The 22,481-nt window shown below is 44.5% G+C and overlaps 1 protein-coding gene across 1 annotated transcript in view; it reads right to left on the reverse strand.

Moving 5' to 3' along the window:
- LOC109915862 (serine/threonine-protein kinase D1-like) overlaps positions 1-20,544 on the reverse strand; it is a 106,860-nt gene extending 86,316 nt beyond the window's left edge. The window contains exon 1 of the mRNA XM_048618217.1: positions 20,070-20,544. Coding sequence (XP_048474174.1) covers positions 20,070-20,273 — 204 coding nt within the window. The 5' untranslated portion in view covers positions 20,274-20,544. The remainder of the gene's footprint in view (positions 1-20,069) is intronic.
- Positions 20,545-22,481: the final 1,937 nt, after the last annotated feature.

Genomic DNA, 22,481 nt, shown 5'->3' on the forward strand with positions numbered 1-22,481 from the left:
TTCCTTGTTAAAGCCTCTGCTGTTTCAAGAGACCGAGCAAAAACCCGAATTCACAGGACATGGATGTCACTGGTAAGGGCCATCATTTATCACCCATCCCCAAGCATCATTTGGGGCTGCTGAACTTACATGCCCGAGTATGTTCCACAAGTACTTGAGAGTCAACCACACTGACGTGGACCAGGAGTTACTGATTGGCTAGACCAGCAAGGAGAGCAGATTTCCCTTCCCCAAAAAAGGAAACAGTTGAGTCTTTTAGGAGGGGAAAAAAAAGGAAATTGTCTGATTGCTTCGTGGTTATCCTTAAATGGAGCTTGCTCTGAATCAAACGCAGGAAGTGTTAGAAAAACTCAATTGGTCTGTAGAGAGAGAAAGAATTAATGTTTCGAGTCCACTGACCCTTTGTCAGAACATTTTTTTTTTTAAAAATTCATTCATGGAACATGGGCATTGCTGGCTGGGGTCAGCATTTATTGCCCGTCCCTAATTGCCCCTTGAGAAGGTGGTGGTGAGCTGCCTTCTTGAACCACTGCAGTCCATGTGCTGTGGGTTGACCCACAATGCCCCTTAGGGAGGGAATTCCCAGGGTTTTGACCCAGCAGTGAGGGAATGATGATATTATTTCCAAGTCAGGTTGGGGAGTGGTTTAAATACCAGTTTTGTTTAGTTAACTGAATTTAATTCCCACAGCTACCAGAGTGGGAATTAAACCCGCTATCCCTGGTTAGCATTCTCAGCCTCTGGGTTATTCATCCAGTAACATTTAATCTGTTTCCATACCCTGCTTGCAGATCTTGATCAACAGGACTAGTAGGCCGAGGAATGGCAGATAGAGATTGTGATGATTGCAAGATGTTGCATTTTGGTAAGACAAACCAGGACAGGACTTACACAGTTAATGGTAGAGCCCTGGGAAGTGTTGTCGAACAGAGGGACCTCGGGGTGCAGGTACATAATTCTGTGAAAGCGACATCACAGGTAGACAGGGCGGTGAAGGCGGCATTTGGCACACTTGCCTTCGTTGGTCACAGCAATGAGTACAGGAGTTGGGACATCAGGTTACAGATGTACAAGACGGAGCTAAGGGTACATTTGGAGTACGGTGTACAATTCTGGTCGCTGTGCTATCAGGAAGATGTTATTAAACTGGAAAGGGTGCAAAAAAAATTTACATAGATGTTAAAGAGATTGGAAGATTTGAATTATAAGGAGAGCTGGGGCTATTTTCCCTGCTGCATCAGAGGCTGAGGGGTGACCTTATAGAGATTTATAAAATCGTGAGGGGCATAGCTAAGGTGAATAGCCAAGGTCTTTTCCCCAGGGTTAGAGAGTCCAAAACTAGAGGGGCATAGGTTTAAGGTGAGAGGGGAAAGATCTAAAAAGGGAGCTTTTTGACACAGAGGGTATCGGGAACTAGCTGCCAGAGGTGGAGGAGGAGGAGGTTGGTACAATAACAGCATTTAAAAGACATTTGGACAGGTAGATGGAAAGAAAAGGTTTAGAGGGATATGGGCCAAATGCAAGCAAATGGGACGAGCTCAGTTTAGGAATGAGACAGATGAGATGGGCTGAAGGGCCTTTTTCCGTGCTGTACGACTCTAACTACCAAAACGGTCACAGGAGCACATGCTGAGGGGAACTGGCTAACTGTGACAGGAACTCTGAATACACACAATGGCAATGTCAGAGTACAACTAGCATATGCACCTGACACCTGTAACTTAACAATGAGCCTTTCGCTGGGGAAGCAGCTGACTGGGGAACTAGGTTGAATTGAAAAAGTATTGAATTCAGCAGCCATGGGTAGTTTTATTTGGGGTGGGGTGTAGAAAGCAAAAAGAAAAGAATGTATTTATTTTCAATCCCAGAAGTTAAACATTTAACAAAGTGCTTCAGCTTTGAATGATAAAATAATAAGTACCTCCTGTCAAAGAGGACAATGTGAACTCATAAAACTTGCTGTCCACGAACTTAAAGGAACCGTGACCAAAAATCATCATGCAGTGTCGATCATACACCTCTTTTAAAATGGAATATAAAAGAAAATGAGACCCCCCCCAGCAACTTAAGGCACTTTTAAAGTTACATTGTCGAAATCTTCGGCACTTTTGGGAATCAGTGACCCACCAAAAGATTGGTTTGGGAAACTCTGCAGTCACTTCTAGTTGGAGGCGCTTTTAGATCATTGTAGGTTTTGTTCAAAGTTGTCAGTTTAAACCCTGCTGCAGGATCCATGTGTCTGTAAAGGAGGTGGTGGCGCAGTGCTAATGTCAATAGTAAGCCAGAATCACAGGCTAATATTCTGAGGACGTGGGCTCAAATCCCACTGCGGCAGATGGTGAATTCTGAATTCAATATTCAAATTCTGGATTTTAAAAGAAAATAGCCTAATGTGGACCGTGTAACCAATGTTGTGAAAACTCCTCTGGTTCACTAATATCCTTCAGGGAAAAAGAGATCAGTCTTTTTTACCCATCTGTTGATTCTATGATCTAGAGTAGAACCTGTATCACAGAATCCTTACAGTGTGGAAGTGGGCCATTCAGCCCATTGAGTCCACACTGCTCCTCCCAAAGAGCATTCCACCCAGACCCTTCCCTCACTTTATTCCTGTAACCCATATTTCCCATGGCCAATCCACCTAACCTACACATCCCTGGGCACTATGGGTAATCTAGCATGGCCAGTCCACCCTAACCTGCACATCTTTGGACTGTGGGAGGAAACCGGAGCACCCGGAGGAAACCCACGCAGACACAGGGAGAATGTGCAAACTCCACACAGACGGTCACTGTGAGGCAGCAGTGCTAACCACTAAGCCACTGCGCTGCCTTGTATGGTCATTTTTTTTGTTTTTGAGTCAGTATGCTTAGAGTTATTATTACACACCTCCACAGTGGGCAAGCGCTGAACCCAGGTATCTTGACTAACTGCCCTCTAGGCAATTAAGGACTGGCATAAACATTGGCCTGGCCAGTGATGCCAACCTCCCACACATCTTCAGCATCATCCTGAAGAACAGAGTTTTCTACTATGTCCTGGCGAACATTTACCCCTCAAATCAGTGTCACTAAGAGAGACCATCTAGTTATTACCACACCACTGTTTGTGGGAACCTACTGAGCACAAATTGGTTGTCACATTATAACTGCAACTACAAACAAGATGTAATCTTTTGGAGGCCGGTGGTTGTGAAAGCTGTTTTATAAAATGTCTCTCTCTATCTCTCTCTCAAAATATCTATCGAATTCCTTTTTGCAAATTGAGACCCACTGCCCTTCAGGCTGCCATGTGTCTCTGACTGTATAAAACAAAACAAAACAAAATTAGCCATTTCTCCATCTTCTGGAACCAAAGGGGAGCACCAATGTAGACGTAGAGAGGATGCTTCCCCTTGTGGGCCAATCTAAAACGAGAGGTAATAGTTTCTGGATAAAGGATGGCAAGTTTAAAACAGAGATGAGGAGAAATTGTTCTCTCAAGGGCTCATGAATCAGGGAGGTGATGGCCTAGTGGTATTATCGCTGGACCGTTAATCCAGAGACCCAGATAATGTTCTGGGGACCCAGGTTCGAATCCCGCCATGGCAGATGGTGGAATTTGAATTCAATAAAAATGTCTGGAATTAAGAATCTAATGATGACCATGAAACCATTGCCGATTGTCGGAAAAACCCATCTGGTTGTCTAATGTCCTTTAGCGAAGGAAACTGCCATCCTTACCCGGTCTGGCTTACATATGACTCCTGACCCACAGCAATGTGGTTGACTCTGAACTGCCCTCTGGGCAATTAGGGATGGGCAATAAATGCTGCCCTAGCCAGTGATGCCCTCATCCTGTAAATGAATGAAGACAATAAAAATCTGTGGAATTCACTCCTCCAGAGTGTGGTGGATGCTGGGACACTGAATAAATATAAGGGGACAATAGAAAGATTTTTAAATTAGTAATAGGTTATGGGGAGCAGATAGGAAAGTGGAGTTGAAACTGAGCATGCTGATATTAAATGTTAGAGTAAGCTCAAGGGGCTGAATGGCCTACTCCTGTTCGTAGTTTTTATGTTCTGCCACCTGTTTTAAATCCATACACTTTGGTTACTACCATTGGAAACAGTTCTCCTTATCCACTTTTGCAATAATGTTCTACTTCCTTTCTAAATATTGGCTTGCTGCGGTCACACTAAAGGAATTTCTGAAATGCAGAGAGGCACTCAAACATTTAAAAAAAGGAACAAACAGGAAGAGGACTTAAATGAACACAATAAATCCGGAACATTTACTCTGAAATGGGTACCAGGGCAAGTTCTGGGTCATGTTTTTCCACGATTAAAAACACCAAAGGGCAAAGTAAAAAAATGGTAAGCGCCAGAAGCAAACGTGCAAAAAAAAAGTGACTGTGGCAATTGCCTGTTTTTGTGCGACTATCACCAATCTCACAATTATGTTTGTGACCAGCGTCCCCCAGCGCCCCACAGGACTGGCTGGGAGTCTCCAAGAATTTGTTGGTGCAGACTTTATGGACTGTGGGGCCTCTTCTGTACTGTACAAATTCAAGTTTAATCTCCAGGTCGCTGCTGAGTGTGATACCCAGAGATTAAAAAACAAACAAACAAATCCTAAAGCTTAGGGGTGGCACGGTGGCTCAGTGGTTGGCACTGCTGCCTCACAGCGCCAGGGACCTGGGTTTGATTCCACCCTCGGGCAACTTTCTCCCTGTGTCTGCATGGGTTTCCTCCGGTTTCCTCCCACAGTCCAAAGATGTGCAGGTTAGGGTAGATTGGCCATGCTAAAAATTGCCCCCATACAGCATCCAGGAATGTGTAGGTTAGGTGAATTAGCCATTGGAAATGCAGGGGTTACAGGGATAGGGTAGGGGGGTCTGGGTGGGATGCTCTTCAGAGGGGCAGTGTGGACTCGATGGGCCGAGTGGCCTGTAGAGATTCTATGAAATTTTCTTTAAACAAATCAGTTTGTAAAAACATTGGAAACCATGAGAGAAGAGGTAGTTAGACTGACAAGTCATGAATTGACCAATGGGGCAAAAAAGAGCCTGATTGGTCAGGCACTGAGACGTTGGGTGACCATGAACACGTTCGGGGACCACGAACACGTTCGAGACCAATAGGAGGATAAGGGCAAGGTGGATGGATTTGGAGGGTCACGGAGTCAGCCCTACAAGAATACATGTAGCGAGAGGTAGCAACTATAGGTCAATGGGATAGACTGGACTCTAAGCTCTCCACAGCTAGGAAGACCACACCATGTCTCAGTAATGACATGCCAACCTTAAGCTCTGTTAACTGTATTGCTGCATTAAAAGTAGACTATTTCCACACACAGTATTCCTTCTGGTGGAGCTCACTTTTTCAATGTGCAGACAATTTGATAGTTGCAGAAATCACAAATACACCAAAAAAAAATAGGCTTGAAAATCAAAATCACCCAGAAAACTAGCCTCCCAACTAGCATCAATTTTCTTCACATCTGCCTGCGTGAGTGAATATTTCATTTATATAGCACCACTAACGTTCCAGAGCACTTTTGAATTTGTAGTGGCCATGCGGCAGCCAGTTATACAGAGCAAGCTTAAACAGCAATGAGAGGGGTGACTGTCATTTTACAAAGTGCTGCTGATGGCAGTATAATGGGAGGAACTTTCCTCCTTTTCCTATCGCATGAGATCTTGTACATCCACAGAGGATCCAACAGTGTCTTGGTTCAACATCTCATCCGAGAGCCGGCGCTCCTGACAGAGTAGTATTCCCTCAGTACTACCCAAGACTGTCAAGCAAAACATTGAAGAGCGGGGTTTTTTTTTTAGTTCATTCAGGAGATGAGGGTGTCACTGGCTAGGCAATATTTATTGCCCATCCCTAATTGCCCAGAGGGCAGTTCACAGTCAACCACATCGCTGTGGGTCTGGAGTCACATGTAGGCCCAGACCAGGTAAAGGATGGCAGTTTCCTTCCCTAAAGGTCATTAGTGAACCAGATGGGTTTTTCCAACAATCAACAATGGATTCATGATCATTAGATGATTAACTCCAGATATTTTGCCGAATTCAAATTCCACCATCTGCCATGGCGGGATTTGAACCCAGGTCCCCAAAACATTATCTGGGTCTCTGGATTAACAGTCCAGCAATAATACCACTCGGCCACTGCCTCCCCTATGAAGCCTATCTCTGCTCTATCCACTATGTCCTGATCAATATTTATTCCAAAAAGTGGTTAGGGAATGTATTGCAATTTTTAGGACAGATTGAAAGTTTCTTCTTGCTGCCAAGCGTCAAGAGGTTTTGGAATTGACTTACTCGACAGCACCCAGGGATGCAGCCAAGACGAAACAATTAATTGTGTGACGATGCTGTGGCTAGAAGAGCTGTGTGTTTTGTCCCGGTTTCTTTTAAGGTGAGATTAGGGGAGAGGTGCTGAGCAGTCTATGAGAAGATAAACAACTCAAGAAGCCTTTGGTGTTTCTTTCTAAAGCCGGAACAGTTGAACGGTTAAGCTCCCACAGAACCAAGGATTTTGGGTTTAGCATTCAGCCATTGTTGCTGGGATCTCGGTAGGTTTGGAAGGCAGTGAATCTCTCCCGACTGCCACACCCTCTCTCTCCAAATTGTCTTTGATGGTCTTTCCTCCTGGATTGGAGAACTGCAACGTTAAGACAGTCTGTTTTCTGAGTTTGCCTTTTTGCAACGGCTGTGTTTAAGGGAATGTTGCTGTATTAGAACAGTTACTATTTAGTAGTAAAATAATCCATTGTTCCATTAAGTTTTCCAACAGAGTTAAGCTATTCCAAGTTCCTCTTTCTTTTGTTGTATTTTAACGATAGTATTTGAATAAATTATGTTTCCCTTAATGTCGAGTAGTTTGACCAATCAAATTGCATCTGGAACACAGCACCTGACATTTACCTTTAAACTAAGAAAAAGTTAGAGTCTAGGCTACCTTCTTAATATACTTTGAGGGGGTCTGGTCTGTCCATAACACTATCAATACCACAATCTCTTGAAAAAACAACAAACAGGAGACAAATTGCTTAGCTGAGGTAAACATTTAGCCTCCTTATTTGGGCAGAAAATGATGTCTAAATATCTTCACCCAAACACAAGCCTCTATCCAGTTAATAAATGTCTCCCAATAATGGGAGATAAATTTCCCGACGGAAACCTTCTGTGCTATTTACGCAACATCATTCAAATACAGCAGCGGGTTTGAGCTTTTCAAAATAATGTTCACTTCGAACACAACTTTCATCAACAATGCAATTATTGCTTGGACATACAATCTGGCTAAGACATGGTGAGGTTTCTTTTTGAGTATTTGTGTTTAAACAAAGTGCAGTTTGCACCAAAGTGGACAGAAATGTGGATTCAAATTGAAAACACAAAAAAAAAGTCAAAGGAGAGCTTCGGTATCTTGTGCAAAATTACAATTTAAATACCACATCGTCACAACTGTCTCCCGGTTGGTGGCACAGGGACCTGACTCAGATGGTCGTAGGTTCAAATCCCGCTCCAAGGACGAGAACACACACAAGTCCCAGATGAAAACTGCTGTGCAGTACTGAGGGAATGCTGCAAGACTGACACAAGACTCCCCGAGCAGCTGCCCCACCCCCAGCTCCGAAACGGCAGGCCAGCCCCAGGGGGACAGAGGAAGCGTTTCAGCGATCCCTCTCAAGGCCTCACTGGGGAAGTGCGACATTCCCACAGGCACCCGGGAATCACTGGCTCCGAGATAGTCCAAAGTGGAGGAGTATCCGGGAAGGCGTCAAATATCTCGGGACTTACTGTCGAGAAAAAGCGGAAGCCAGCAAAAAGGAGTGAGCTGCCTCACCCACGCCCCACCTACACCATCCCACGATCACTTTATGCCCCAAGTGTAACACAGCCTGCGGTAACTCCATCGGTACAGCCACCTATAGACTCACCCTGAGAGTGAGAGAGAGTCATCCTCATCTGTGAGGGACTGTCAGTGATGATGATGACAAGGAGGAGTCAGAAGTACTGTGCTTTTGATAAGACATTAAGCAGAGTCTCATCTGCCCACTTCAAATAACTTGGAAAGAACCCACTTAGAGTGTCATGGAGTTATACAGCACAGAAACAAACCCTTCAGTCCAATCAATCCATACCAAACATAATCCTAACCTCAACTAGTCCCACTTGCCTGCGCTTGGTCCATATCTCTCCAAACATTTCTTATTCATTTACTTATCTAAATGCCTTTCAAACATTGCAACTGTACTTGCATCCACCAATTTCTCTCAAAGTACATTCCACACATGAACCACTCTGTTTAAAACAAAAAATTGCCCCCATGTCTTTTTTAAGTCTCTCTCCTCTCACCTGAAAAATATGATCCCTAGTCTTGAAATCCCCCACCCTCGGGAAAATATACCCGCCATTCACATTATCTATACCCCTCAAGGTTTTATAAACCTTTTTATAAAAGGTCATTCTTCAACCTCCTACGCTCCGGTGAAAAATGTCCCAGTCTACCCAGCTTCTTATAACGCAAACCCTCCATTCCTGGCAAATCTTTTCTGAACCCTCTCCAGCTTAATAGTATCCTTCCTATAACAGGGTAACCAGGACTGGACACAGTACACCCTTTAGAAATGTGCCACCTTCACTTGAAGTTCCCCATCTTAAGGAAACGACAATCACCATTAACTCTATCTATACCTTTCATTACTTTATAAGCCTCTATAAGGTCACCTCTCAACCTCCTACGCTCCAGTGAAAAAAGTCCCAGCCTATTCAGACTTTCCTTATAACCCAAACCTTCCTTACCCTGCAACATCCTAGTAAATCTCTTCTGAACCCTCTCCAGCTTGACAATATCCTTCCAATTGCTGGGCAACAAGAGCTGGACACAATATTCCAGAAGAGGCCTCACCAATGTCCTGTCCAACCTCAACATGACGTCCCAACTTCTACACTCAATGGTCTGAGCAATGAAGGCAAGTTTGCTAAACGCTTTCTTAAATTCCCTGTCTACATGTGATGTAAATTTCAAAGAATTATATACCTGAACCCCTAGGTCTCTCTGTTCTACAACACTACCCAAGGCCCTACTTTTAACTGTATAAAAGTCCTGCCCTGTTTGTTTTACCAAAATGCAATTTCTTGATCTTGGAGAAGGGTAGTGGAGTTTTTTTTTGTTTATTCCTTCTTCATGTGAGGTGGGCATCATGGGCAAGATTGGCATTTGTCACCCATCCCCAATTGCCCTTGAATTGAGTGGCTTACAAAGGAACTTCAGAGGGCCAGTTAAGAATCATAGATAGGCAGGACTGGGTAAGATTTCCCTCCCTAAATGGCATCAGTTAATAACAATTTGACTGTTTCTCTTTCTAGCTCTCTCCACAGATGCTGCCAGATCGGAGTTCCTCCAGCATTCTTGTTTCAAATCTCCAGCAGTACTTTATTATTTGAGCATAGTTTCGTAGTTGCTCATTACTGAAACTAGTTTTTTAAATTCCAGATGTTATTGATTTAATTGAAACCATGTTCCCAAAGCACGATTCCAATATTATCGCCTAAATTTTGGGCCAATATTTATATCTCAACCAATGTTAAACCCTTTTCTGAAGAAGGGTCTAGGCCCGAAACGTCAGCTTTCCTGCTCCTCTGATGCTGCTTGGCCTGCTGTGTTCATCCAGCTCTACACCTTGTTATCTTAAACCCTGAAGTGACAGGATGATGACCAGATAATATTTGCTACAGCTGGCTACCCAACTTCTATGTTGTATAGTGAGCACTACACTTCAAAAAGTAGTTCAACATTTGGAGAGCACAATAGCCCAGAAAGGCTACACTCTCAGACTCAAATCACTCCTTTTTTGACTAGTCTGTAAATCAAACGGTCCAGGTTATAACACTAGGTCAAAGGGCTCTTGTGGTGTAATTGTAGCGTGCCTACCTTTGGACCAGGAAGCCTGGGTTCAAGTTCAGACACACAAGTTTGCGTCACTATAGACAGGTTGGTTAAGAAGGCATTTAGCATGCTTGCGTTCATTGCACAGACCTTTGTGTGTAGGATTTGGAACATCATGTCGAGATTGTACAGGACATTGGTGAGGCCTCTTCTGGAGTACTGTATCCAGTTCTGGTCACCCTGTTATTAGAAGGATATTACTAAGCTGGCAAGGGTTCAGAAGAGGTTTACCTGGATGTTGCCAGGAATAGAGGGTTTAGAGTGAAAAAGGAGAGGCTGGATAGGCTGGGACCTTTCTTCACTGGAGCACAGGAGGCTGAGGGGTGACCATATAGAGGTTTATAAAATCTTGAGGGGTATAGATAAGGTGAATGGCCAGTACCTTTCCCCTAGGGTGGGGGATTTCAAGACTAGGGGCACATTTTTAAGGTGAGGGGAGAAAGATTTAGAAAAGACATGAGGGGCAATTTTTTTTTAAAACAGAGTGGTTTGTGTGTGGAATCAACTTCCAGAGGAAGTGATGGATGCAGGTACAGTTATAACGTTTAAAAGACATTTGGCTAGGTTCCCGATTAAGAAATATTTGGAGGGATACGAGTCAGGCACAGGCAGGTGGGACGAGTTTAATTTTGGATTACGGTCAGCATGGACTGGTTGAACTGAAGGGTCCGTTTCTGTGTTGCCTGACTCTATGACTATGATTCTAAGTCCTACCTGCTCCAGAGGTGTTTTGCCACATCACTGAACAGGATGGTGCTTAAAAAGTTTCTATAACATTAGGGCAGTGCTCTGCTACAGAAATCTCTGACTTGCTGCAGGTCACACTATTTTAGTCACGTGTCGATTTTAAAAAATCCAGAACACCTTACGTACGCTCTCACAATTCAGGTAGAAATATTTTTGTGTGTATGTTTAACCCTGCAAACATCTACCTCCAGTCATTAGTCAAGATAGCAAATCACTCAATCACTCTGCTTTCTTTGTTTTATCATTTTACTAAACAAACGTCCTATAGGTTAAAGGTCACATGCATACACTGTGCAACCAAGAACCATAGAGCAGAACCTCACAGGAGGCTATTAAATCCTTCATATCTCTGTCAACTCACAGTAATTAGAATATTGAGACTCTTTGGAGACCACAGACTGTGTTTATTACGCATTCTTTTATCTGCTAACCGGGAATGGAGTTATCGACATCTGGTTTCCCCACTTAGCCACACGTGTAGCTCATGCCTTGATCAACTGCACTTTTGGCAGCTCAGTGGTTAGCACTACAGCCTCACAATGCAGGGACCTGGGTTCGATTCCACCCTCGGGCAACTGTCTGTGTGGAGTTTGCACATTCTCCCCGTGTCTGCGTGGGTTTCCTCCGGATGCTCCGGTTTCCTCCTACAGTCCAAAGATGTGCAGTTTATGCTAAAAATTGCCCCACGGAGTGTCCAGAGATGTGCAGGTTAGGTGGACTAGCCATGGTTAAAAATTCCATGCTGGGTTACACGATGGGGTGGGATGCTCTTCAGAGGGTCGGTGCAGACTCAAGAAGCTGAATAGCCCCTTTTCTGCCCTGATTCTGTATCTGGGGTTACCATAAGCAATTGTGGTGCATTACAGTTCAATCAGGAAGTCCAGGTGGCTTTGGCAGTGTACATTTTTACAACATTTTGCAGTCTAGAGCTGTTCTCTCCATCACTTGGTCAACCAGGACTCTTTCCGACTCTTACCGCCTGCCATTGGCATGTGCTGGCAAGATTCAATACTGTTGGATGTCCCGTGATTGGATGCATAATGAGCTCACCTTCCTTTAACCATCCAGTCCTGGAGTGGAATTTGAACCTTGAGCACCTGACTCAGAGGAAGCTACACACTGTACCACAACAGCATGAACAACTTCAGCTCGAACACTTCAAACAGAACCCCTTTCCTGTAGCCTGGCATCGCTACAAGTCTCAACTCTGCTTTCCCAGCCTCACTTTCATTCCCTTATTGCCCAAAATGCTATCCAGCTCAGTCTCCATTACACTCAATGACCAAATATCTACGTTTTGAGGAGAGAAATTTCTCATCACAGTTCTAGATGGACGACACCTCCCTTCGTTCTCGACTCTCAGCACAGAATTACTCATCAATCGCAGCCACAACTGTTTGGGATCTTGCTGTGCGAAGACTTGAAACGAATTGTTCGGTTTTGAGTGACAGCAGTGAGGCGACACTGGTAAAATTTTGAGTTGTCATAATCTTCAAGCTCCACTGAAACCGATAGTGGTGTAACATCCAGGACCCCAACACTATCCAACATTAGGAACTCAAGACTTGAACCTACAGAGTTCTGACTCAGAGGAGAGTGTGATCTCTGCGCTGAGTGGATAATAGAACTGTGTGACTATTTCCACATGATGCTCTTCATTTTTGCTGGCAAACTAACAAGAGCGAGAGAAAAGCATCAAAACCCTAGCCTTAAATCATCACCGAACAAAACCATAAATTGAAAGAAAGATATGCATTTACAGACTGCCTTTAGCTGGAGTCAGCTGTAGTTCAGCAGGTAACAACCCTCACCTCTAAGGTTCAAGTTTCGCTTAGGGACTTGACCAATAAAAATCAAGGCTACCGCTCCAGTCCATTCTTGAGGGAATGTTTTACTTTCAGTACTCTGATACCAAGGCCTCAGCTGTACTTTGAGTTGGACTGACATATTGCCATGGGATCTAACTTTTTGGAATACTGCATTCAATTCTGCGCTCACCTGCTGTAGTAAAGATGTTGTGAAACTTGAAAGGATTGGAGTGTTTGAGCTGTAGGGAGATGCTGAATTGTCTGGGGCTATTCTCCCTGGGGAGTCGGAGGCTGAGGGGTGACCTTATAGAGGTTTACAAAATCATGAGGGGCATGGATAGGGTGAACAGCCAAGGTCTTTTTCCCCACAGTAGGGGAGGCCAAAACTAGAGGGCATAGGTTTAAGGTGGGAGGAGAAAGATTTAAAAAGGGACAACTTTTTCAAGCAGGGGATGACATGTGTATGGAACGAGCTGCCAGAGGAGATGGTAAGGGCTGGTACAATTACAACAGTTAAAAGGCATCTGGATGGGTACATGAATAGGATGCGTTTAAAGGGATGCGGGCCAAATGGGACTAGATTAATCTAGAATTAATCTAGAATATTTGGTTGGCACGGATGAGTTGGACTGAAGAGTCCATTTCCCTGCTGTACATCTCTGTGACTCTATACGTGCGGATTGCTTCTCCCTAGAATCCTGGCCAACATTTGTTCTTCAGTCAAAATTCACAAGAAAACAGAAATATTCATGATCGTGTTGCTGTTTGTGGGATCTTGCTGAGAACAAACTAGCTGTTATATTGCCCCAAACTGCAACAGCAAACACACTTCAAAAAGAAAACAAAGGGGCAGGACAACTGTTGTTTTTTTTCTGCTTTTGTTTAAAACATTGAATGGTTTTTAAGAAAGAGTTAGATGCAGTACTCAGGGTTAGAAGGGATCACAGGGCATGGGAGAAAATGAGAACAGGCGACTGAACAGCCATATCACATAGAATGGGGGAGCAGACTTGAAGGGCTGAATGGCCTCCTCCTGCTCTTATTTTCTATGTTTAATGCAAGTAATTGCCTGGAAAGTTATCACCAGTAAAATCACAGGCTCTGACAGCTTGTAGCTCCATTAAGTGTCGCATTGGGAATAAATCTCTTGATAAAGCAGAGAGATGACACAGCCCTGAAATCTTCCCTAACATTTAACAAAAATAATGCTGTGCAAGTTTTAATAAAAAAAGAAATGCTCCCGCTTTTGCAATTTAACATCTGATAGACTGACAGCATAGCACACCCTCAGTCCTGCACTGCTAACGTCAAGACGAGATTGTCTAGAGCGAGACTGGAACTCACTACCATTCTGACTCAGAGGCAAGTGTGCTACCCACTCAGCTACAGCTGACACCAAACAATGTCTGAGACAGAGTTTGGATGTTATGGATCGAGTTTAACAAGTCTAAATAGTATTCAGTAATAGTTACAGATGCAACAGGGCTCTTTCTTACTGTTTGCATCCAACGTCAAGTTAGAAAAGAGGAAAAGGATCCAATTATGAACCAACAGATCCAATATTGACCTTTCACGGAGGCAAGGTATTAAGACGGATCTAGAATCCAGTTAGGTTCAGTCATACAATCAGTATCTTGCATCCAATGGGCACCTAATGAGCAAGTTTCCTTTTTGCCTGGGGTTAAAAGAATTCAATAAGCACCATGATGCTGGTTGACGGATAAATGTCTGTAAAGGCTGGCAGCAGTGGGAGGGGAGGACGCCAGACTGAAAATGAGGAGTGCTGGATCATCAAACCCAACAGCACCGAAATGGGCAGCACGGTGGCTCAGTGGTTAGCACTGCTGCCTCACAGCAGGATACGGGTTCAATCCCAGCCTCAGGTGACCGTCTGTGTGGAGTTGGCACATTCTCCCCCGTGTCTATGTGGGTTTGCTCTGGTTTCCGCCCACAGTCCAAAGACGTGCAGGTTGGGATGGATTGGCCATGCTAAATTACCCATAGTGTCCAGGGATGTACAGGTTAGGGTGGATTGGCCATGCTAAATTACCCATAGTGTCCAGGGATGTGCAGGTTAGGTTGGATTGGCCGTGCTAAATTGTCCCGTAGTGTCCAGGGATGTGCAGGTTAGGGTGGATTGACCGTGCTAAATTGTCCCGTAGTGTCCAGGGATATGTAGGTTGGGTGGATTGGCCATGTTAAATTACCCAGTGTCCAGGGATGTGCAGGCTAGGTGGGTTAGCCATGGGAAATGCAGGGTGACAGGGATAGGATGAGGAGGGATTGCGGGGGGGTGTGGGTGGTCTGGGTGGTCTGGGTGGGACTCTCTTCAGAGGGTTGGTGTGGACTTGATGGGCTGAATGGCCTACTTCCAAACTGTAGCGATCCTCTGATTCTATGAAAAGAGCTGAAGATTTTGTTTTTAATATAGTCACAATATTTTTCATTGCTGGAAGGGTGCCTGTATTAAACAAAAAGGCACAAGTATCCCAGAGTCCTGCCCTCTGACTAATATTTCCTCCTGAACAGCTGAAGGATGGTCTTGCTGAAGGGGGTTTCAACATGATCAGTGCGCAGAAGATGTTTCCACATTTATCTTTTTTTTTGGGGGGGGGGGGGGGGGAGGGGGGGTGGGTAGGGAATGACATGAACCTGGGGAGTGGTGGGGGTGGCTTCATTGGAAAACAGTCGCTCTTAAATCCAAACAGGGGAATTCAGGAGAAATGTCTGGGATTGTTTCTATGGATCCAAAGGGAATGGCAAGACCACTCTGAAGGAGGGTCACTGGTCCCAAAACATTAACTCTGTTCTCCTTCCACGGATACCGCCAGGCACGCTGAACTTTTCCAAGCAATTTCTGATTTGGTTTCTGATTTCCAGCATCCACAGTTCTTCTGTTTTTCTAATAAAGACCTGACAACATCTCATCTGAAAGTTGGCACTGTCGACAGTCCAGCACATTCTCTGCCCTTAAAGCTTTGGCCTAGATTATGAGCTCAAGTCTTTGGATGAAACTTTGACCCAGAGGCAGGAGTGCTACTAACTGAGCCACAGCTGTGATCAGGGAGTTTCTCAGTTTGAATTCCTGGTCTTTCTCAGCAGGTGAAACTAGCTGAGCAACTTTTGCAAAATGATGACAGTATTTCAGAATACTTGAGTGTTTTCGAAAGACCAGTTTTGTATTATGAGCTTAAAAATGAGAAAACTTGGGGGGAGGAGGGGGGCTGGAGAGGTGAGGGGAGGCAGTGGCCTAGTGATATTATTGCTGGATTGTTAATCCAGAGACCTGTTCCGAGGACCTGGGTTCAAATCTCACCACGGCAGATGATGGAATTTGAATTCAACAACAAACAAAAAAATCTGGAATTAAGAGTCTAATAATGACCGTGAATCCAATGTTGATTGTTGAAAAAACCCATCTGGTTCACTAATGTCCTTTAGGGAAGGAAACTGCCATCCTTACCTGGTCTGGCCTACATGTGATCCCAGACCCACAGCAATGTGGTTGACCCTTAACTGCCCTCTGGGCAATTATAGATAGGCAATAAATGCTGCCTAGTCAGCAACACCCTCATCCCATGAACAAATAAATTAGAAAAACCATACTGCTTTCAACCAAAGAGGATGATGCAACACTTTCAAAAAAGGAATTGCTAGGTCTCTGTTGTAAAGTTGAACTCTGCATGGTTCCCAATATTTAAGCGGTGGTTGTGGGGAGGTGGATGCTAGACACCTTGGCTCTGTGGTTGTGCTCAACGACAGACTTTCGATTGGCTTTCCAACCAGGATCAACAGAAGGATGAGGCAACCACAGCTGACAAGTGAAATCTGGGACAGCATAAAAGCAAACAAAAAAGTACACAATATGGTAAAGATTAGTGGGAAGCCAGAGGATTGAGAAACCTTTAAAATAGAAGATGAAATATGCCAGTAAGCTAGCTAGTAACATAAACAAAGATTGTAAGAGGTTTTTTTTAAGATGGGAGGGGGAGGTGGTGATGGTCAAGTGGTATTATCACTGGACTGTTAATCCAGAGACCTGGATAACATTCCGGGGACCCGGGTTCAAATCCCGCCATGGCAGATGGTGGCATTTGAATTCAATAAAATATCTGGAATTAAGAGTCTAACGATGCCCATGAATCCATTGCCGATTGTCGAGAAAAACTCATCTGGTTCACTAATGTCCTTCAGGGAAGGAAACTGCCATCTTTACCTGGTCTGGCCTACATGTGACTCCAGACCCACAGCAATGTGGTTGACTCTTAACTGCCCTCTGGGCAATTAGGGATGGGCAATAAATGCTGCCTGGTCAGCAATGCCCTCATCCCATGAACGAATAAAGGAAAAAAAAAATCTAAAATGGGAAGAGAAAGAACAAGAATGGACATTGGGACCACTAGAAAATGAGGTTGGAGAAGTCATAATGGAAAACAACGAGATGGCAGAGCAACTGAATAGGTACTTTGCAACAGTTTTCACAATGGAAGGAGGAGAAGGTGCTGGGGAAGCTGAAAGGTCTGAAGGTGGATAAACTACCCGGACCAGATGGACTACACCCCAGAGTTCTGATGGAGATCGCTGCGGAGATTGTAGAGGTATTTATGGTGATTTTCCAGGAATCACGAGTCAGGGAGAGTCCCAGGGAACTGGAAATGGCTAATGTAACACCCCTGTTTAAGAAGGGAAGGAGGCAAAAAACAGGGAACTATAAGTTGGTTAGGTCAGTCGTTGTAAGATTTTACAGCCCATTATTAAGGATGAGTTTGCAGAGTACTTGGAAGTGCATGGTAAAATAGGGAAGAGTCATGTTGGACAAATCTGTTGGAATTCTTTGAGGTGGTAATGAATAATTTAGACAAGGGAGAGCCAGTGGACGTGATCTATTTGGATTTCCAGAAGGCCTTCAACAAGGTACTGCATAAGAGGCTGCTAAAAATAAGAAGAGCCTACATTGTTAGGGGCAAGGTACTGGCATGGACTGAGGGTAGGCTGACTGGCAGGAAGGTAGAGAGTAGGGATAAAGGGGTCTCAGTCAGATTGGCAGCCTGTGACTATGGAGTTTCACAGACAATGTTGGGACCACAATTATTCATGTTACACATTAACAATCTAGACAAAGGAACCGAGGGCACTGTTGGTAAGTTTGCAGATGACAAAAAGATACGTGGAGGGACAGGTAGTGCTGAGGAAGTGGGAAGGCTGCAGAAGGACTTAGCCAGACTAGGTGAGTGGGCAAAGAAATAGCAAATGGAATACAATGTGGGGAAGTGTGAGGTTATGCACGTGCACCTTAGTGGGAAGTAGAGTATATTAGTTCCTAAATGGGAAAAAGGCTTGGGAATCTGAAGCAGAAATGGATTTGGAATAATACAGCAGGAACATCCAATATCACCCTCCCCGCTGAGTGTGGAAACCAACCCCCACCCAGCAGTCAGCTGCACATGCTCTTTTCAAATTCCCTTCTTGAAAAGGAAAAAGGAGAAAGGGGCATGAAACAAAAATCTTCAGAGACACTGAAAGCACAAATCCTCAACTCTGAATGAACAATTGAGAATTGGTGCTTTCACAACTTCATGTACTCAAACAAACTGTCAAAAGCAACAACCCGAAGGGAACTGAAGGAAAATATTGTCATTATTCCCCGTAATCCAGATTGGTGCCAGAAGTGTGCTTTGCTGACTTCTTTTTTTGTTCCTTCCCCCCCCCGACTTGTAGTATTTGCACACTGCCTTGTCTTTGTGGGTCTGTAATACACAGGAACTTTTCTTTTACAAAGTACACTTTTGGCTATGGGGAATATTAAAATTAGCGTCTCTTTTCTGCCAATCGTTGCAAACAATTGCCATCTTTCAGATGAGATGCTTTTCGGAGACTCCCCCTGCTCTCCCCAGTGACTCTTCCCAAACTGTTGCTGATAATTATTCCAGCAGAGCAGTTGATCCGTCCTTCAAAAGTATTTATTTGGTCATAAAGGCAGAGGGCTATGAAAGGTGCTATACAAATGTAGTTGTTGTTTTGGTTAACGGCATCAACTTTAAGGTGAGCCATTAAACATCAGGATCTTTCTGGTGCGACGGATCTGAACAGGTCAAGATCTCACCTCACACCCCCACCCCCACCCCCCCAAAGTTTTGGCACAGTCTGGGAGTTGGTTGGTTCAAGTGGCTAACTATTACAGTAAAGTGATGCAAATAGCATGGGTTCAATTCCCACATCAGCTGGCGGTTACCATGAAGGACCCTCCTTCCAAACTCTCCCCTCACCAGAAGCCTGGCGACCCTCAGGTTAAACCACCATCAGTTGCCTCTCTTATTCGAGAGAGCAACTCTCTAGTCTGATCAAACTCAACTTCCCTCAAACCGACTGCACCAAAAATCACATGAATTGGCCATCTGTCTTGCAGCTATCAGCGGGACTGACAGCAGAATAAATGTCTCCACCCAGAGAGTGGGAGAGCCTGAGGAATTCTCTGCCGCAGAAAGTGGTTGAAGGCCAAAACATTGAATGTTTTCAAGAATGAGTTCGATGTAGTTCGAAGGGAAGAAGAGTTGGATAATCATTTTGAATGGGGGAAGCAGGCTTGAGGGGCAGAATGGCCTACTCCTGCTTCTACCGAATCTGTTCTTCGGGTCTATCCAGGCAGAACGTAATCAATAGCAGCTCAGAAAGACTCTTTTCTGCTTGTCTTGCCTTTTTTCAAAGAAAAGGGAGAGAAGTTTTCTGAGAGAGGGGTTTCAGTGCGTAGCCAGCACAGTTTCTGTATCAGGAGCATGGCTGTGTCCTGGTGTTTTCACAAGACAGGCGTGATCGACTACTGATCAATTTCATTTTTGGAACGTGGATTTCCACACTTCAACTGGTCGGGATCCATCAAAACCCATCTCTAACCCTCCCTACTCACCGCCAGACAACTCAGAATTAACCTCGACACTAACTTAACGTGCAAGAATTAAAGAGAAAGCTGCCATTGCTACCCAAAAAGCCACTCTGAAAATACAGGAGGCTGATCGAGAGTGAAGCAGTGGCAAAAAAAAAGACAAACAGGTTTCTAAAGGACAGATGTTTCTCACAGAGACACACAACCCCAAAACAGCTGGAACAAACTTATTCGCCCACCCCATCTCAAATCCTGTGTCATGCTGAAAGAGTTACAGAAACGTGATTAAACACATTCGCAATATCGGGGGGGAAATACTGCTTTAAAATATATTTGGAACTGTTGAGAGTGAGGAGATACGAGCATTTACTGTGACACTGTTAAGCTCCTAAAACCTCTCGCAATGACAGCAAATGATTGCAAACCGCCAGATAAGACACTTCTAAACAACAGGAGGGGGGCTGACAGCTTACAGCCACACCACGCTGTAGAGAGGCACAGCAAGATCCCACAACCACAATCAAACCCCAAGTTATCAGTTACACGCACAAGATTTTTTTTTAAAAAACTCTCTTGTAAGTATCAAAATGAAACTGACACATCCACAAAGTTGCATTAGATAAAGTCTTGCACTGTGTGGTTTCCAAGCCAATCGTGTGTCTGCAATTGCAAGTTAGGTTCTTACCTTCTGATCTACGATGGAACAAGCAAGTTCCTTCACTCTTGCTAAGGTGTTGTCGCCACTGGTCGGGAGCAGGACGGATTCCCTGGTCAGCCCTATCTGGATGATGAACGAGGTTCCCACGCAGCCGGACGGACAAGAGCTGGCGGCCCCCTGTCCCAGGCAAGGAGCAGGGCTCGTGGGGCAGGCAACAGACATAGAACTCATCACCTGCCCCTCCAGTGCAAGGCAGGAGAGAAGGAGGAGTGGTGGGGCTACAGAGATTGACACTGGTGGTGGAGGAGGCAGAGAGAGAGGGCAAAAAGATTGCTTCGAAATAAAGGAAACTCAAGCAGCAGGGCTCAAAACAAAGCTTCTTTCTTTGCCAACAATGAGTGAACTCACTCTGTTTTGATAGTTTAAACCCACAAAATGGCGTCAAATACAAAAAAACAGGAAACACCCTACCCTCACTACCTCCTTCAATAACTTATTAGTCTGTTATGCAGAGAAAGGGAGAAGGAGGGGACTCAGAGTTTGACAGACAGAGCTAGAACTAATAACAAACTTTGTTATCGCTCAGAAAGAGGAGGGTCCACAGTCTGTGCTAGCAAATAAGGGCTGGAGGGTGGAAAGTCAGCTCTTGGTACTCGGAGACAGCTGGGATCGTGTCTCTTTCCTCACTAGTTTTGAAAAAAAAAGCCCTTTTTAATCTGGTGAAAGGCGTTAGGCTCCTTTCTCCAACCTGTTATTATTGCATTTTTTCTTTTACTGCCAAAGCAACTCCTCCTCCTTCAGAATCTAGTGAATAGTTCTTGTTTTTTCTTTCTGAGGAAGGGTCACTGGACCTGAAACGTTTAGCTCTGATTTCTCTCCACAGAGGCTGCCAGACCTGCTGAGCTTTTCCAGCAATATTTTTGTTTCTGATTTGCAGCATCTGCAGTTCTTTTGGTTTTTATCTTCTTTTTCCTTTGTTCTGTGATGGGGGGGGCGGGGGGGAGCCAGTATTTGACACCCATCCCTAATTGCCCCTTGAACTGAGTGGCTTGTTAGGGCCATTTCAGAGGGTGGTTAAGAGTCAACCATTTGTTTTGGGTCTGGAGTCACATGTAGGCCAGAGCGGGTAAGGATTTCCTTCTCTTCAGGTGCAGAGCTGGATGAACACAGCAGGCCAAGCAGCAACATAGGAGCAGAAAGGCTGACGTTTCAGGCCTAGACCCTTCTTCAAACAACAAACTCAGAATACTGGAGAAACTCAGCAGATCTAGCAGCATCTGACTTTTCATAATGGACTCAAAACGTTAGCTCTGTTTCCCTCGCTCCACAGATGCAGCCAGACCTGCAGAGTTTCCACAGCATCTGTCATAATTTCCTCATATCTGAGGGATTATTTTTAACAATGCAGGATAATTGCCACAGTCACCATTACTAACTCCAGCTTTTAATCTTCAGATTTATTCATTTAAGTTCCACTAGCTGTAGTGGTGGGATTTGAACTCATGGCCCCAGCACTAAAGTCTCAACCTCACGATTGACTAGTCCAGCAGCAATAACATGGATCATTGACTTCAGGAACCAAGGTGGAGGGCATGCCCCTATCTACATAAATGGTGCTGAGGTGGAGATGGTCGAGAGTGTCAAGTTCCTAGGAGAGTTGATGACCAACAATCAGTCATAGTCCACCCGCGTTGATGCTATGGCCAAGAAAGCACAATAATGCCTCGATGTTCTCAGAAAGCTAAGGAAATCCATAAAGACTCTGACCAATTTTTACAGATGCACCATAGAAAGCAACCTATCCAGGTGCATGATGGCTTGGTACGGCAACTGCTCTACTCAGGACTATAGGAAACGACAGAGAGTTGTGATAATAACCCAGTCCATCACACAAACCAACCGCCCATCCATTGACTCCATCTACACCTCCCGCTGCCTCAGAAAGGTAGCCGACATCAACAAAGACCCCCTCCCACCCCTGGTTGTAATCTCTTCCATCGGGCAAAAGATACAAAAGCTTAAACATGCGTACCAACAGGTTCAGTTTTTTCCCTGCTGTAATCAGACTTTCTGAATGGGCCTCTCAAATTTTACGTTTAATGTTGATCTCGCTCTTTGTGCACCTTCTCTGCAGCTGTAACATTGTATTCCTCGCTCTGTTCTGTTACCCTAATGCACTTTGTATGGTATGATCTGCCCGTCCTGCACGCAAAACAAAACTTTTCCTGTACTTAAGTACATGTGACAATAATAAATCAAATTAAAATATTACCAGCTCTCCTCAAATGAACTGAACAGTTTTCATCATCGGTTTGGACTGACCCTGGGCCCTCATTGTAGGCCAGCTTATGTGAAAATAAGAGCCACTCGAAGCCATTTGGGAAGCTTGGATGTGACTAATTGTACTTTTAATTCATAAATAAAAGCTAGTCATATGCA

The sequence above is a fragment of the Rhincodon typus genome, chromosome 39, assembly GCF_021869965.1.
Source record: "Rhincodon typus isolate 14 chromosome 39, sRhiTyp1.1, whole genome shotgun sequence".
NCBI classification, from domain to species: domain Eukaryota; kingdom Metazoa; phylum Chordata; class Chondrichthyes; order Orectolobiformes; family Rhincodontidae; genus Rhincodon; species Rhincodon typus.